At 34.4% G+C, this 15,927-nt stretch overlaps 1 protein-coding gene and 1 pseudogene across 4 annotated transcripts; both read right to left on the reverse strand.

Moving 5' to 3' along the window:
* Positions 1 to 735: 735 nt before the first annotated feature.
* On the reverse strand, positions 736 to 2,252 carry LOC141717054 (phototropic-responsive NPH3 family protein NPY2-like; annotated as a pseudogene).
* A 2,696-nt stretch (positions 2,253 to 4,948) lies between these two features.
* Positions 4,949 to 10,033, reverse strand: LOC141720681 (phototropic-responsive NPH3 family protein NPY2-like). Of its 4 annotated transcripts, none has more exons than XM_074523239.1 (6): positions 9,588 to 10,033; positions 9,433 to 9,474; positions 8,519 to 8,693; positions 7,808 to 7,877; positions 6,088 to 7,263; positions 4,949 to 5,611 (listed from the first exon to the last, which is right to left on the reverse strand). In XM_074523239.1, exons 3-6 carry the CDS (start codon positions 8,578 to 8,580, stop codon positions 5,045 to 5,047), a joined length of 1,875 nt encoding a protein of 624 aa, XP_074379340.1. In that variant the 5' UTR covers positions 8,581 to 8,693; positions 9,433 to 9,474; positions 9,588 to 10,033; the 3' UTR covers positions 4,949 to 5,044. The 4 variants fall into 4 exon arrangements, with proteins under 4 accessions (XP_074379340.1, XP_074379337.1, XP_074379339.1 ...); XM_074523236.1 differs by having other exon boundaries at positions 8,519 to 8,703; positions 9,588 to 10,032; XM_074523238.1 differs by lacking the exon at positions 9,433 to 9,474 and having other exon boundaries at positions 8,519 to 8,703; positions 9,588 to 10,032.
* Between the last annotated feature and the right edge of the window lie 5,894 nt (positions 10,034 to 15,927).

Raw genomic sequence — 15,927 nt, forward strand, 5'->3', positions numbered from 1 at the left:
CTGAGGCGACAAATGCCAGATTATTTCCATCAAGTTGCTGCCATGGGAAGTCAAGTTATTGCTTTGCTGTGGAAGTTGGGCATCAAGCCAAATTGTTTCTACAAAAGGGATCACTTTCTAGGAATCTTGAAAAAAAGTCAAGGTGTAGATGTGTATCTTGATTTGATTAAAGATGTACCTACAGGAATAGTCTATCTTGAAGCTTTCGGGTTTTTTTATGTAAGGGCTGTTCTACCTGGAGCAGATTGGATTAAGGTTGATCACCCTTCTGCATGGGTTCAAAGAAATGCATATTTTTTTGTAACCTACTAACTCCTGTTTGTAACCTATTGAGTACAATTTATGTTTGTATTATGATTACTATGTTTGTAACCTATTAACTTTAATTTCTGTTTGTATTATGACTACTGCTATGAAAGTTTCTGTTAGTGAAATGCTCAAAAAACATATTTCTAATAAACTTTCATCTCGCACACATTTATGTGAAAGCTTGAGTACTGCAATTAGAACTAAGAATGCAATATCAAACTTCACCAAGCATAGAAAGAAAACAAGAAAAATTGCAAGAAAAGATTCAGCATGCTTTTAGAAACCATCTGAGATCTAAGCGTGCTTTAGTAACCGACATACTCAATATACTTGGTAATAATATCTAAAAACAAGTTCCGGATGTTCTATTTACTAGACATTTCTATAAAGATATATAATTTAAGTGAAAACTCCAGGTATAAGAGCTTCCCTGGAATAGTTTGGAATTTCACACTTATACGAAATAACAGGGACACTTTAGCAAGAGTCTTTTCAGTAACAAATGATACTGACTTGAGTTTTGGGAGTTCTTACCTATACATATCAATGGCTCGATATAGTCCATCGTGTGAAGGGCGAGGGTAAGTGGACACCATCTCTGCAAGATCAATAAAGGCCGACAATGATAAATTAGGGTCCTTTGACATCTCAGCAAGGTATCCATCTATCAGCATTGCCACCATCAACTTCGAAGCTTCTGATAAAATCCCCAACTTCCTTCTTGAATCTCATGGCCGCCTTCCACTTGAGCTCCCCCATTCTGATCTTGCATTTTAAATTCATCTAGTATTCTTTTGATGATACCAACATCATATGTGGTTGATTCCGTGGTTCGATTCCTTATCAGAAGATCATTTACAGAAGCCTCCTCAAGTTGCTGACCAATTCTACTGGTAGTTTATCTTTCACCATTTCACCTGAATCCACCCAAATAGCTGCTTTTTACAGCTTAAGCAAGAAATTACAAGAGACACTGCCTCTTTTGGTGGGTAGTGGCCACACAATCATCTCAACAATTGAGCAAATCTTTTGAATGTCACCACCCTTGATCATGTACTGAAGCCCGGTAACCTTCTTTGAGCATAAGCTTTTAAAGTTTCTCCAATCACTTCATCAGAAATAATTCCCTTGTTTTTTATATTAACTAAAACACGTTTGTTTAAATCCATTCCAAATTCACACAAGTCCTCAACCCACCAGTCCTGTGGCACTAACCTACTTCTAACCCCATTGTGGTTGATGTCATTCCCATTTTCCTCTTGCAATTTTTTCCGGTTATAGGTATAGGACCAGTTGCAACATCAACAGAGGCCTTTGAAGCTAACTTCAGTTCTTCAAACAAAGGCAATAGAGACTTTGTGCTCTGAAATCTTTCCAGCTTTGAAAAATGCTTGAACTGAGAAACACATCAATCTTGTAGACAAGATTCCCTTTCTCAACAGACTCGTGCATCTCCAGGTACTCAGCAGCGCAACATGCGGCAACAACATTATAAGCATTTAAAGTGACGGACATACCATAACAGAACTTTGCGCATATTTCAAAGGCAGTAGAGCCACGTGGAATATCATGAATGTCAACTTTATTAACATACCCTCATCCACTATTCCAACCAACTTTTGCAGACGAGCACTCTTGGCCAAAAGTGGAAACAGCAAAGAAAAAAAATTGTTCGTAAGCATCATGAAAACGTAGAAGGATCGAATTAGTTGCCGTGCAATGAATGTCCTTTCAACTTTTAGTTAAATGTTGCTCTTGAATGTAAACTTTCATTTATTAAGAAAACAACTATTTTGAGCCAGCAGTACCATATTCGTCCACATAATAACTGACATTACTTATATCTCACTACACATTATGTTTTAAGCACTAAGCCGGAAGTATAACGGTAAATATAAGACTTGATGGATCATCACTTATACAGACCAGGCCTATCTGTTGTCATATTTCCGACTCTGGACCAATTTGTAAGTAACAGCATATTTTGTATTAACATTTTTTAGATACTTATTACTTCAGTTTAGATACAAATAATATTTAGAACTTGCTAAAATTTCAGTTTAACTGGAAAATGTAATGCAGGGATCCACAAGAAAGAAAGACTAACAGGACTTCTGGCCATAGCCTGTGCTTGCAACTCACCAAGTCTAATATGGAAGAAACACCCGAGAATGTAAGTGAATGAGTATGGTACATACCTTGTGTAGATAAAACTTTACATCCCCAACACTAATAACAACATCAGATGCCAGCTCAGTTGCTACATACCTGCACATGACATTCTTTACTCAATACACCAAAAAAAATTATATCAGTGGTCATTGTGAGTCATGGTTATTAAAACCTAAAATATTCTCTTTTTTTTAGGGAAAAAACCTAAAATATTCTATTCTATATAATCTCAACTCATGCAGAGCCAGTGAAGGATCAAAGCCCCGACAACGTCTATACTCTGCAGAATTTGGAAATTATCAGATTAATTGGTTTAAGACAACTAAATCATACAAAGTTTCTAATTTGGATATCTTTTTATGATCAGACCTTAATTATCATCAAATAGACATAGTTTGTTTTTCTTTGTCCTAGCTGTAAATCGAAATAGGCAAATTATGAGTAGAATTACTCTATTTAACAAGTTATCATTCCACTGATTATAAGTTTTGAGCTAATCGCTCTGGAGTACCTGTTACCAATCAATAGTAAAGGCTTGAGATTCAAAAATAAGATCAACCAATTTAGAGGAAATAATAGGTCATTACTGGCTGGATGCTGGACCGCTACGAAGTTATAGTCTGTGTCCCAAACTCATCTATTGATCTTTTGTCCATTTAAGATTAGACAAACGCGTGATAAGAATTAATGTGATGGTCTTGAAAACCTGAATTTACAAAACAGGTTCAAGGGTAAGTGATCAAATTATTCTCGATGATAATACAAATGCGAATATTAATGATAATCTGTGGCATGCATACCATTCTGGTCACTGATAAAACTATCAATGCTGGTATTGGAGTAATTGAGCTTCTTCTTGCCTTCATCTGTTATCAATTCTTTTCCTTTAGACTCCATTTCTGAATCAAAGGCCTTGCTCTTTAGCTTATTGTCAAAATGATTCCTCTGCAGTTTTTAGTATATGTTTATGTATATTTATAGATAGTAATTTCATGAGTAATTTAAAGCAGCATTGCAACATGCACCTTGTGTGTCTCACTCTACATGAAACCTGAGTTTTATAAGCATCTGATAAACTTGTTAGTACTAAAACTTCAAGGATATAGAAATTCATGTATGTACTCAAAAGAAAAAAAAAAGAAAAAAAATACAAGTTTTGTGTTCTAGAATAGTGTACAGTGTACACACAACTGACAACAGTGTTTTTGACTTGGATTGCCGATGCATGTCGTGTGACTGACTTGTGTTGTCCAAAATGTGGCTTGGAATATTTATGATAATCTGTGAATATGTATTACTCCGTACCACAATATTTTTGTCATTTTGACTTTTGTCATGTTTATGTTAAATAATTGACTATTAATTTACAGTCAAAACATAGTTATGAGTGATTTTGTTGTATTCGTGTTTACGGGTATTTTAATACAATGAAATTTTTATATTTAATACTAATACGAAATTAAACATATTAACAATCAAAAACGTGCATTGGCAAACTGAAAAAAGTATTTAAGAAAAGAGAGCAGTATTGTAGTGGTGGATGGGTCAAATTTGCTTGTATAGCTTTTGATAAAATATGTAGATGTAGATTATTTATTTTCTCTGAGGAATGTTATGCCCACGTTTAAGACTAACTAGCTTAGTAAATCGTGTAATAGAAGGGCATATTCTAAATTGCTTTAATTGAAATTATTTTCGTTTTAGTTGTTGATGATAAATTAATTTTAATTCTTATATAATGGATGTATAATTTATTAATTTATGTATATGAGTACGAATGATTCAGGTAGGGGGGAGTAAAATCGCATATCAGGTCTGATGAGTAAACGTAGAACCAGATATCTGATTTTTCGGATCATTAAAATTCTAGTCCGGTTCCAGTTCCGATTTAATCGGATATACGAATATTCGGATATCCGTTTTAATCGGATCGGAAAATGAATTATCCGGATCCATGTATTTTATTAAACAAAATAACTTAATAAGATTTTAATACACGGAAAGTTGGAGATGTTCACGATGAAAACATATTACTCCATTCGTCTCACTAGGTTGTTAATATTTGAAAATATAAAATTTCACAGTATTTTAAAGCTTTTATTTAACAATAAACTTTTATTCAGAAAAAGAAAATTTTAAAAATGAGTTATGAGTTTTCCCATGTGTCAGCTAATTTTCTTGCCGTCATATGCACGGTGTTCTGGAACGTGTTACTTAACAGTTAACACCAAGTCGCCAACACAGAATGCTCTCAAATAAACATGTTTGTTGCAAGTGTTGGCAACCTTTTATTGATATGACGCCATACATATATATTTTGAGACATGAGTCATGTGTGTATATATTTTGTAAACTTAAAGGCTGATGATTTTTGAATTAGTAGTGATGGAGGTTGTAACTGGCTCAAACTAAGATTGCTCCAGGTATTTTTTTAAAAAAAATAAATTTAATAAAAGATAAACCCCACTAGTTTTAACATGTTAATTAAGATAATCTCTCTTTTGACAGGGGGGAAATACGAAAACAATAATAATTAAGAAAAGTTGCATGTAATATTCATCTACTAAGAAACCAGGTGCTTTCCTTTTCTTGAAGGAGTCGACTTTGTTTCTTCTATGGTGACTAAACCAACACTCTCCGAAGAATCAGACCCACTGTTCTCACTCTGTTGTTTACCTTTGCTCAACCAAAGTTTTGAAAACATCCTTTTTGACATAAGCAACCCTTTCATCTTGCTAATGACTGCCTTATCTGCATTGCTTTTACCATTGCTGCTGTTGCTTCTCGCTATTCCATTTCCCAGTCTCATGGCTGCAATCTCTCCCTTCAAGGCCCTAAGCTCTTCTGCGGTGGCAACAGCATCCCAGTCTTCGTCTGTGTTGGTGGTGGCTGTTCTGGAGCTCCCGTGAGACCCACTGTTAAGGTCTCTCATGGCTTTGGGAAGGTCTGGCGTGCTACATCCTGAGGATGCAGCTGCTCGAGATTGCTCGAAAAATAGCACCTGCACAACTATTCGCAATGGCAATCTCTCATTTTGTACGGCATGCATGCAAGCATCTGCTGACAGTTTCTTACAGTCCATCAACCTGCATATTTTCTTCCTCTCACTCTTGCTGATTTTAGGATGCTCCTGTACAAAGCCCAAACAACATATTTGAAATTGCAAAAAATATACTATAGTAATGCTTTGTTGGCGAAGATGCTCAAAAAACATATCTCTAATAAACTTCCATCTTGAACATTTGTGCAAAAGCTTGAGTACTGCAATTAGACCTAAGAATGCAATATTAAACTTCACCAAGCATAAAAAGAAAACACATAAAATTGCAAGAAAAGATTCAGCATGCTTTTAGAAACCATCTGAGATCTAAGCGTGCTTTAGTAACCGACATACACCCAATGCAAATAATAACAAAAAACAAGTTCCGGATGTTCTGTTTACTAGACATATCTCTAAAGATATATAATTCAAGTGAAAACTCCAGGTATAAGAGCTTCCCTTGGAATAGTTTGGAATTACACAGTTATGAGAAATTAAGATGGGACACTTTAGCAAGAGTCTTTTCAGTAACAAATGATACTGACTTGAGTTTTGAGAGTTCTTACCTTAAGATACATATCAATTGCTCGATATAGTCCATCGTGTGAAGGGCGAGGGTAAGTGGACACCATCTCTGCAAGATCAATAAAGGCCGACAATGATAAATTAGGATCTTTTGATATCTCAGCAAGGTATCCATCTATCAGCTTTGCCACCATCAACTTCGAAGCTTCTGATAAAATCCCCAGCTTCCTTACTTCTTGAATCTCATGGCCGCCTTCCACTTGAGCTCCCCCATTCTGATCTTGCATTTTAAATTCATCCAGTATTCTTTTGATGATACCAACATCATATGTGGTAGATTCCCCAGTTCGATTCCTTATCAGAAGATCATTTATAGAAGCCTCCTCAAGTTGCTGACCAATTCTACTTGTTAGTTCATCTTTCACCATTTCACCTGAATTCACCCAAATAGCCGCTTTTAACAGCTTAAGCAAGAAATTACAAGAGACACTGCCTCTTTCGGTGGGTAGTAGCCACACAATCATCTCAATAATTGAGCAAATCTTTTGAATGTCACCACCCTTGATCATGTCCTTACTGAAGCCCGGTAACCTTCTTTGAGCATAAGCTTTTAAAGCTTCTCCAATCACTTCATCAGAAATAATTCCCTTGTTTTTTATATTAACTAAAACACGTTTGTATAAATCCATTCCAAGTTCACACAAGTCCTCAACCCACCAGTCCTGTGGCACTAACCTACTTCTAACCCCATTGTGGTTGGTGTCATTCCCATTTTCCTCATGCAATTTCTTCCGGTTATAGGTATAGGACCAGTCAACATCTGCAACATCAACAGAGGCCTTCGAAGCTATTGATTCAATGCAGCGGCTGACCAACTTCAATTCTTCAAACAAAGGCAATAGAGACTTTGTGCTTTGAAGAACTAAAATGGAATCTTTCCAGCTTCGGAAAATGCTTGAACTGAGAAAGACATCAATCTTGTAGACAAGATTTCCTTTCTCAACAGACTCATGCATCTCCAGGTACTCAGCAGCGCAACGTGCGGCAACAACATTATAAGCATTTAAAGTGACAGACATGCCATAACAGAACTTTGTGCATATTTCAAAGGCAGTAGAGCCACCTGGAACATCATGAATGTCAACTTCATCAACATTACCTTCATCCACTGTTCCAACCAATTTTTGCAGACGAGCACTCTTGGCCAAAAGTGGAAACTGCAAAGAAAAATATTGTTCGTTAGCATCAGGAATACATAGAAGGATCTGATTAGTAGCCGTGCAATGAGTGTCCTTTCAACTTTTAGTTAAACGTTCTCCTTGAAAGTAAACTTTTATTTATCAAGAAAGCAACTATTTTGAGCCACCAGTACCATATTCCTCCACATATTAACTGACATTACTTATATCTCACTACACATTATGTTTTAAGCACTAAGCCGGCAGTATTACGGTAAATATAAGACTTGATGGATCATCACTTATACAGACCAGGCCTATCTGTTGTCATATTTCCGACTCTGGACCAACTTGTAAGTAACAGAAAATTTGTATTAACATTTTTTATATACTAATGACTTCAGTTTAGATACATATAATATTTAGAACTTATTAAAATTTCAGTTTAACTGGAAAATGTTATGCAGGGATCCAGAAGAAAGAAAGACTAACAGGACTTCTGGCCATAGCCTGTGCTTGCGACTCACCAAGTCCAAAATGGAAGAAACACTCGAGAATGTAAGTGATTGAGTATGGTACATACCTTATGTAGATAAAACTTTACATCTCCAACACAAACAACCACGTCAGATGCCAGCTCAGTTGCTACATACCTGCACATGAAATTCTTTACTCAATACACCGAAAAAATTATATCAGTGGTCTTTGTTACTCGTGCTTATTAAAACCTAATATATTCTTTTCTATATAATCTCAACTCAAGTGTAGCCAGTGAAGGATCAAAGCCCCGACTAAAACGTCTATATTCTAGCGATCACAATCACATACTCTGTGGAATTTGGAAATTATCAGATTAACTGCTTTAAGACAACTAAATCATACAAAGTTTCTAATTTGGATATCTTTGCACAATCAGGTCTTGCATTATCATCAAATAGACATTTGTTTGTTTTTCTCTGTCCTAGCTGTAAATCGAAATGGGCAAATTATGAGGAGAATTACTCTATATAACAAGTCTATATTACACTGATTATAAGTTTTGATCGCTCTGGAGTACCTGTTACCAACCAATAGTAAAGGCTTGAAATTCAAAAATAAGATCGACCAATTTAGAGGAAATAATGATGGAAAGAGTTACTCAAGTCAAATGAACTTAGAAAAATTGTTGGAGCGGGTAGAAGTAAATAGTTTTTTTGAAAACAAGTTCAAGTATATTAAGCCTTACACTTGATAAACTTAAACAAAACAGCATAAATGAGGACATCAAATAATTATAAGTTGGAGAGTATCATACCTAACATTCTTCCCATCAGTCTGAAAGGAATCAGGTTTTGATCCAAGTTTCATGAACTTCATCCTGGAGACTGAAAGATCTGATTCTGCTCTGTGATATCTGATAAACTAACTTTCCCAATATTCAACTGCTTACTCCAAGACTAGAAACGGTTGCATTCGTTACTGGACATCCCCTATGAGCAACTAGCACAACCGCCAACAATGATTAGGGTCTAACTAACAAAACTACTAACTGTCAAGGACCTAAAATTTGATATAGGGTGACTTATTTTAAAACTTCAGGAGAAGAAAATGGATCTCAAGAAAGGAAAACGGATATATGCTTCTTAGTATGACCGAATCTTGACAAAGAGAAAGAGAAATGTGGTTTGTGCAGCTCTTTTAAAAAGGGATCACTTCAATAGGAAGTGATTAACAGAAGTGGGTGTTTCCTTGGTCGACGGCAAAGCCCACAGAGCCCGGGCGCACCGAGGAAGCCAAGGAGACACAAGCAACAGAGTCACAATACTAAATTATTCTCAAAAACCAGAGACCACCCACAAGGCCACAAGCACAAATCTGACTCCACCCCACCACCTCCCCCTCTATTTCTTTATCATTCTTTCTCTCACTATGTCTAATTTTTTTAGTCTTCCTAGTTTTACTTACATGTACTTAAAATGCATAAAGATTCATACCCTAAACCCTCAATGCCACTTAAAGCTTCAACTTCCAAACCCAATACACATTACAATGAATATTCATAATTAGATTTCGCAATCGAAAAATTAAAAATTCCAACAACAAGAAAGCATCTTGATATCAGTTGAAGAAACCACCAAAATGGTAGACAAGAAGCATCTATCTTGATAAATATATTGGCCTAAGATAGAGGGAATAGTAAATTACAAGATCAAGAACCAAAGTAAATACCTCATTATAAATAGCACAATCAAACACAGCTAGTAACAAAATCTGAGGAACCAAAAGAATCATTTCAGAGATCTCACATTAAATCTTCTTAAAAATTTCCCACCATGATCAACATCATATCTTTGCATCAGAAACTTGAAAAACCATAAACTCACCTCAAATTATCATAAGCCTTCAGGTTGCAATCAGTAGATACACAATCACAAAATCCAAGGCTCATCAATACATACATATCAACATCAATATTGTGTATGTACTAAAAGATCAACACCATCCCAGAAAAGGATAAAGAATCAAGCACAAAAGTGAACAAGATTAGCATTTAGCACCACATGCAACTTAAATTACTGAGTTATTTTTTTTATTTTTCTTTATCTATATAGACTAAAAAGCAAATATTATACATTTTCACACAAACCAACAAAGCATGCATAAAGGCACTGCCCACCAAGAAAATTTAACTAGCATTAAAAGACACAACACAAATGGTTTTCCACATTTTTTTTTAGTGTAAACTAAAGTTATCAAACAAACAGCAGAAAAATAAGAACACACACTTAAAAAGATTAAAAGTTGTTTTTGCTGCTTAAGGGCTTGCAACTTTACCAGTTTCGAAAAAACCAGCACTACCACTTTCTCCATTCGGACATGTCCTCAATTTACATGTTTTAGTCAAAAGACAACAATATCGAAACACTAAAATACGCGACACGGTTTAAAATATAAATAGAATTGGTACGAATATAATTTGAAGTAATTATTTTTATTAAACTTGGATAAAAGTTGAATAAGACACAAAATTTAAATATTTACGAGATACACGGCCTAAACGCTTTGTTATAGAAATCGGATAATTTTTTAAAAATCGCCGATAAATAGTTCGAAAATCGGTCCAAAATATTTGTCTGATTTGACCGATTTTCAATAAATCGCCAATAAATCATCCGATTTTTTAAAAATCCTCTAATAAATTATAAATCGGTAGCTCAACCGAATAGTTCCGATTTATGAAATCTGTAACATCACGGCTAAACAATGAATTTATTTTTTACGGAACGGTTTTTTTTTTTTTTTTAGTTTGACTTTTTTTTAGGATGTTTGAGAGTGGTGATAAAAGTAAAAAAAAAAAAAAGAAGAAGGGGTTACTTTAGGTCAGTACTTGAGATTGGGATTTGTATTGATTAAAGAGGAATTAAGACACGCACTCAAAATGCTTGCTTGCGATGCTATGCACGCCAAGCTGACAATCAGCTTTTTTCATCCCTCCCCCCGCTCTCTACTTTAAGGTGGCCACACTACCTTTTACAAACTGACCCCCATTTACTTACCACCACCTCTGCCTACGTAAAACTAAACTCGGATCGGTTCGATTTTTAACGATTCAAAATTTATTAAATTTTAATTTTTGGATTCCAGTTCGAATTTTTTTGAATAAAATTTCACTTCGGTTTTTAGTTGCCCTAGTTTCAATCCGCATACATGAACGGCTCTTTCATTTCGGTTTTTAGTCGCCCTAGTTTCAATCCGCATACATGAACGGCTCTGATTAATAGTTTATCATATTTTTTCTGGTATCCTGTTTAGATTAAAAATATTATTATTATTATTATTATTATTATTATTATTATTATTATTATTAGAGATGGTGGAAAACAAATATAATTGTAACTGCTTATCATATTATACAGAAAAGTCATACCGTATATGTATAAACTGTAAAGACGGTCAAAAACCTATCTTGTACATATATTGCGGTAATTTATCGCAATTTAATAAGCAACAAATATGTATGGGAAAATGATATTTTCATAGTTGTTTACTTATTTTCAGAGCAATTGTGTTGCATATGCCCCTGCATGTATAATTTATAGCATATTTTAACATCAAATGTTATAAATAACTCTGAAATAAAAAAAGTTGATCTAAAAATAATATTTTTCTAATTTTATAGAACACAATTGGCCCTCCAATCGATAGAGCGATCCTAAAATTCCAATTTAAAATACTTGATAATACTCTCTACATCCCTTCCATCCCTTTCAACGTTTCGGGAATACTGTTCGGCACGCATTTTAATATAAACAAAAAGTATAGTTCTATAATTTTTTTAAAAAAAATCTTTTTCTGAATAAAAGTTTAAAAATCTTGTTTCTATTCAGAAAAGGAAAATTTTGAGAAAATGTTTTAGAAATATACTTTTTATTAATCTTAAAATACGTGTCAGCCACTTTCTTTGGAATGATAACAAATGGATGGGACTGCGTGAGTAGGTTTTAACTAATTATTTAATAATTAATAATAGTGTATGGTCAGAAGGTGGGACTCGGGACTAGCAAACAAATCTAGTAATTTCAAAAATAATACATGCAGCGAAATGAAATCACATGCAACACTGCGTAATGCAAACAAAAAAATTTCTCATTTTTACGCTCGAATTCAGTTATTCTAGTACTCTATCAAAATAATTAATTCTCGTAAATTAAATCGTGTTTCTCTACCGTAATTTAGGTTTTTCATCAACTCTTCTATATATAATAGGAGAACAAGGGAGAACAAGTGGATAATTAGTGAGATTAAAAAGTCTCATGAAAAAAACTAAACTATCCCTATTTTTAATTTTTATATAAAAGATGTGCTTTGTGAGAATTGAACTCGAGATATTTTATTCACTTATACAACCTCATATCACTACACCATAATGTCACATGTGATTTTTATCCTACACATAATATGTAAGTGTGCTAAATGAATATTTTATTTAATTTTAAAAATAGTTACTTAAATATTGTTACTTGAATATTTGTACAGTTAATTTTAAAGAAATAAATTCAGGATACAAAATTAGACATAGTATATAAATGAATTATTATCTTATTCATTAATCTTTTTTTAGTTTGAAAATGTATCTCACATGTTAGATATATTTGATAATGTCATGGCTAATATGATTTATGTTTAAATTTCAGATTTTATTTAACAGGACAAATCAGTACTTAACCATCAATCAATACTTATACTGGAAGTCAGGACTTAAGGATATCAGTACTTATATTATCAGGAGATAATCATCAGAAGTTAGATATCAGAACTTAAGTGCTGAAGGATGTTCAGATAAGGACAGAAGCTGATTAAAGGAAAGAAGATCGAGATAAACATAAGAAGAGATATGCATGAAGAAGGAGTTCTGTGAAGAATGGAATACTTGGAAGAAAAGATATCTGATTGATATATTTTAGGAAGCGGAATTATATTGCATATCAATTAGCGATTATCTTGTAACTGTGTAGTATATAAACACAGACATAGGGTTTACACTATAAGTGTTATCATAATTCGAGAAGATTATTCATTGTAACCCTAACAGCTCTCGTGATATTTGTTCATCACTAAGAGGTAACAGTTCCATATTGTAACAGAGTTTATTGTTTTAATAAAGTTTATTTTCTGTTACTTAAAATATTAAAGTTCGATTTGATTGTATTATACACTGTATTCACCCCCTCTACAGTGTGTGTGACCTAACAAGTGGTATCAGAGCTTATCTGTTAACACACATACAGTTAAAGATCCAAACACAATCATGTCTGACACAGAAACTCCAACTAAGCCTACAAAAACTGAAGAACCTCCAAAAACACAAATTCAAAGTCGGTATGAGACTATCAGAGTTCCCATACTGAGACCATCTGAATATCCCATATGGAAGGTAAGGATGACCATGTTCCTGGAAGCAACAGATCCAGAATACCTTGATAGAATCAAGGAAGGGCCTCACAAACCAACCAAGCTCGCTGTTGCAGTTGCAGGAGAAGCAGCAAAGACCGTACCAAAGGAGAAGAGTGATTATACTGCTGAAGATATAGCATCAATTGCTAAGGATGCTAAGGTACGACACTTACTGCATAGTGCCATTGATAATGTAATGTCAAACAGGGTAATCAACTGCAAGACTGCTAAGGAGATATGGGATGCTCTGGAAACAAGGTGTCAGGGAACTGACACAATTGAGAAGAACAGGAAGACAATACTCACTCAAGAGTATGAACACTTTGACTCAAAGGCTAATGAGTCATTGAATGATTTATATGATAGATTTGTCAAACTTTTGAATGATTTGTCATTGGTTGATAAAGAGTATGATCTTGAAGATTCAAACCTTAAATTCCTGTTAGCTCTTCCTGAATGCTGGGATTTGAAGGCAACGACAATAAGAGACAACTACAATCTTGATGAAACAACTCTTGATAAAATCTATGGAATGCTCAAGACTCATGAACTTGAGATGGAATAAAGAAGCAAGAGGAAAGGAGGAAAGTCAAGGACAGTTGCTCTTAAGGCTGAAGAAGAATCTCCCAAAGCAGCTTTCTCAAGGAAAAACAAGGGTAAAGCTCTTTTCATAAAGTCTGATACTGAGTCATCAAGTTTTGAAAGTGATGATGACTCAGATTCTAAAAGCTTGCCTGAGACTGATGTTGATGAGGAGATGATGAAGCTGTGTGCTCTTATGGTGAAAGGGATCACAAAGATTGCATACAGGAAGTTTAGGAAGGGAAAGAAGTTTTCCAGGAAAGGCATAAGTTCTGATAAGAAGAATTTCAGAAGATCTTAAAGGAACAGCTGATCTGGGATTGCGGTATCCTAGAGAATTAGATTTTAAACTAATAGGTTACTCAGATGCAGATTTTGCAGGTTGCAAAATTGACAGGAAAAGCACAAGTGGAAGCTGTCAATTTCTTGGAGGCAGATTGGTTTCTTGGTTCAGCAAGAAACAAAAGTCAATTTCCACATCAATTACAGAAGCAGAGTATATTGTTGCAGGAAGCTATTGTGGACAGATTCTTTGGATGAAGAATCAGTTACTAGATTATGGGTTAACATATTTCAAAATCCCTATTTACTGTGATAATCAAAGTGCTATTGCTATGACAGGTAATCCAGTTCAACACTCTATGACAAAGCACATCAGCATCAGGTACCATTTCATAAGGGAACATGTGGATGAAGGTACAGTGGAATTGTACTTTGTTCCAACAGATCAACAACTAGCAGATATCTTCACAAAACCACTGTGTGAAACCTCTTTTACAAGACTGGTAAATGAACTTGGAATGGTTTCAGGTTCTTTCTCTAAATCTGCCTAGTTTTGTTCTGATGTATCAGACTTTATGATCAGTATTTACAGAATGTAATCTCTTTGTGTATTCTGTGATTAATTGAAATATGCGTTTAAGTACTGATTGTTGTCTGATATATGTTTCTAAACTCTGATAAGTGATATATCTGTTTAAGTAACTATTCTATCCTATGAGGATAACTGTGCTAGATACTGACCTAGTAGTCTTCAATAAACAAATGATCCCATGTAATAAGTAATTATTTCTGTGGAAATCCTATGACACAAGCAAATTATGATAATTGAGCTTAGTTGAGTTCACTTTGTTTATCTTATTACTAAGTCACAAATTAGAATAATGCTACTCATCTGTTAAGTTCTGATACTAGTAAAACTGATGAATGTACTAAGTGTTGATAAACCTCACTTATCAAAAGAAAAAGCAAAAGGATCAAAGAATAAAATCAGGTACTCCTTTGAGATCTAGAGTAAAAATGTGGAAGGGACGACCCAAGTGCATTGCTGGTATTAAGTAAATATGCATTAGAAAAGCAAAATATTTTCTTGGTGAATTTTCACACTCTATGATTACTGGAGAAATACTCTGATAATAGCATAAATTCTGATAAGCAGTCGTGACTCACTTACACTGAGAAGCCACTGTAAAATAGAATTTAAAAAGATGCATAAAATTAGCTCAAAACAGTTGAGGTGGACTCAAGCATGAACTCATTCATCAGTAGGTTTCAGGATAATGACAGCTCTTTAGCAAAATTTTAGTTATGCCTTATTTCTAAGATATACTGAAGTGAATCAGACTTTACTCTTTGTCTGTTATTTAGCTTAATGCACACACTAATCACTCCATTCGAATGATGAAAATTACTGTGGTGGTCTATGTTGTTTTAGATAAACAGTCATTGTGTCACTTTTCACAAACTCTGAGGACAAGTTCTGATTGCATGTTCTGATGATTAAGTTCTGAAGACTATAACTCAGAACTTGTATGAGGACTTACTAAGATAGGCATTTCTTTTTCGAGTTAAGAAATTATGTTCTGATGACTATTAAGTTCTGATATAAGTCTAAGTTCTGATATTACAGTCTAATTCTTTACTTGACTTATCTGTGGATAAAAATTGATAACAGTCTTGGTTCAATCTAGAATATGTTGAAGTGGAAGATTAATAGTCACTATGGTTAGGATTAATGGTATTCGTACTTGAACAGTCAACTTTTACTTGCTTCTTGTGCACATTAAACCATGTTTTCTCCTTCCAATGAATGTTTTTCTTTTTCCAAGTCTGGGGAGACGAAGTAGAATTAATTCTACCTGTCAGCATTGAATTCCTTTGCGTCTCCTGGCATTCTCTTGCCTATAT

The sequence above is a fragment of the Apium graveolens genome, chromosome 4 (genome assembly GCF_009905375.1).
Source record: "Apium graveolens cultivar Ventura chromosome 4, ASM990537v1, whole genome shotgun sequence".
NCBI lineage: Eukaryota > Viridiplantae > Streptophyta > Magnoliopsida > Apiales > Apiaceae > Apium > Apium graveolens.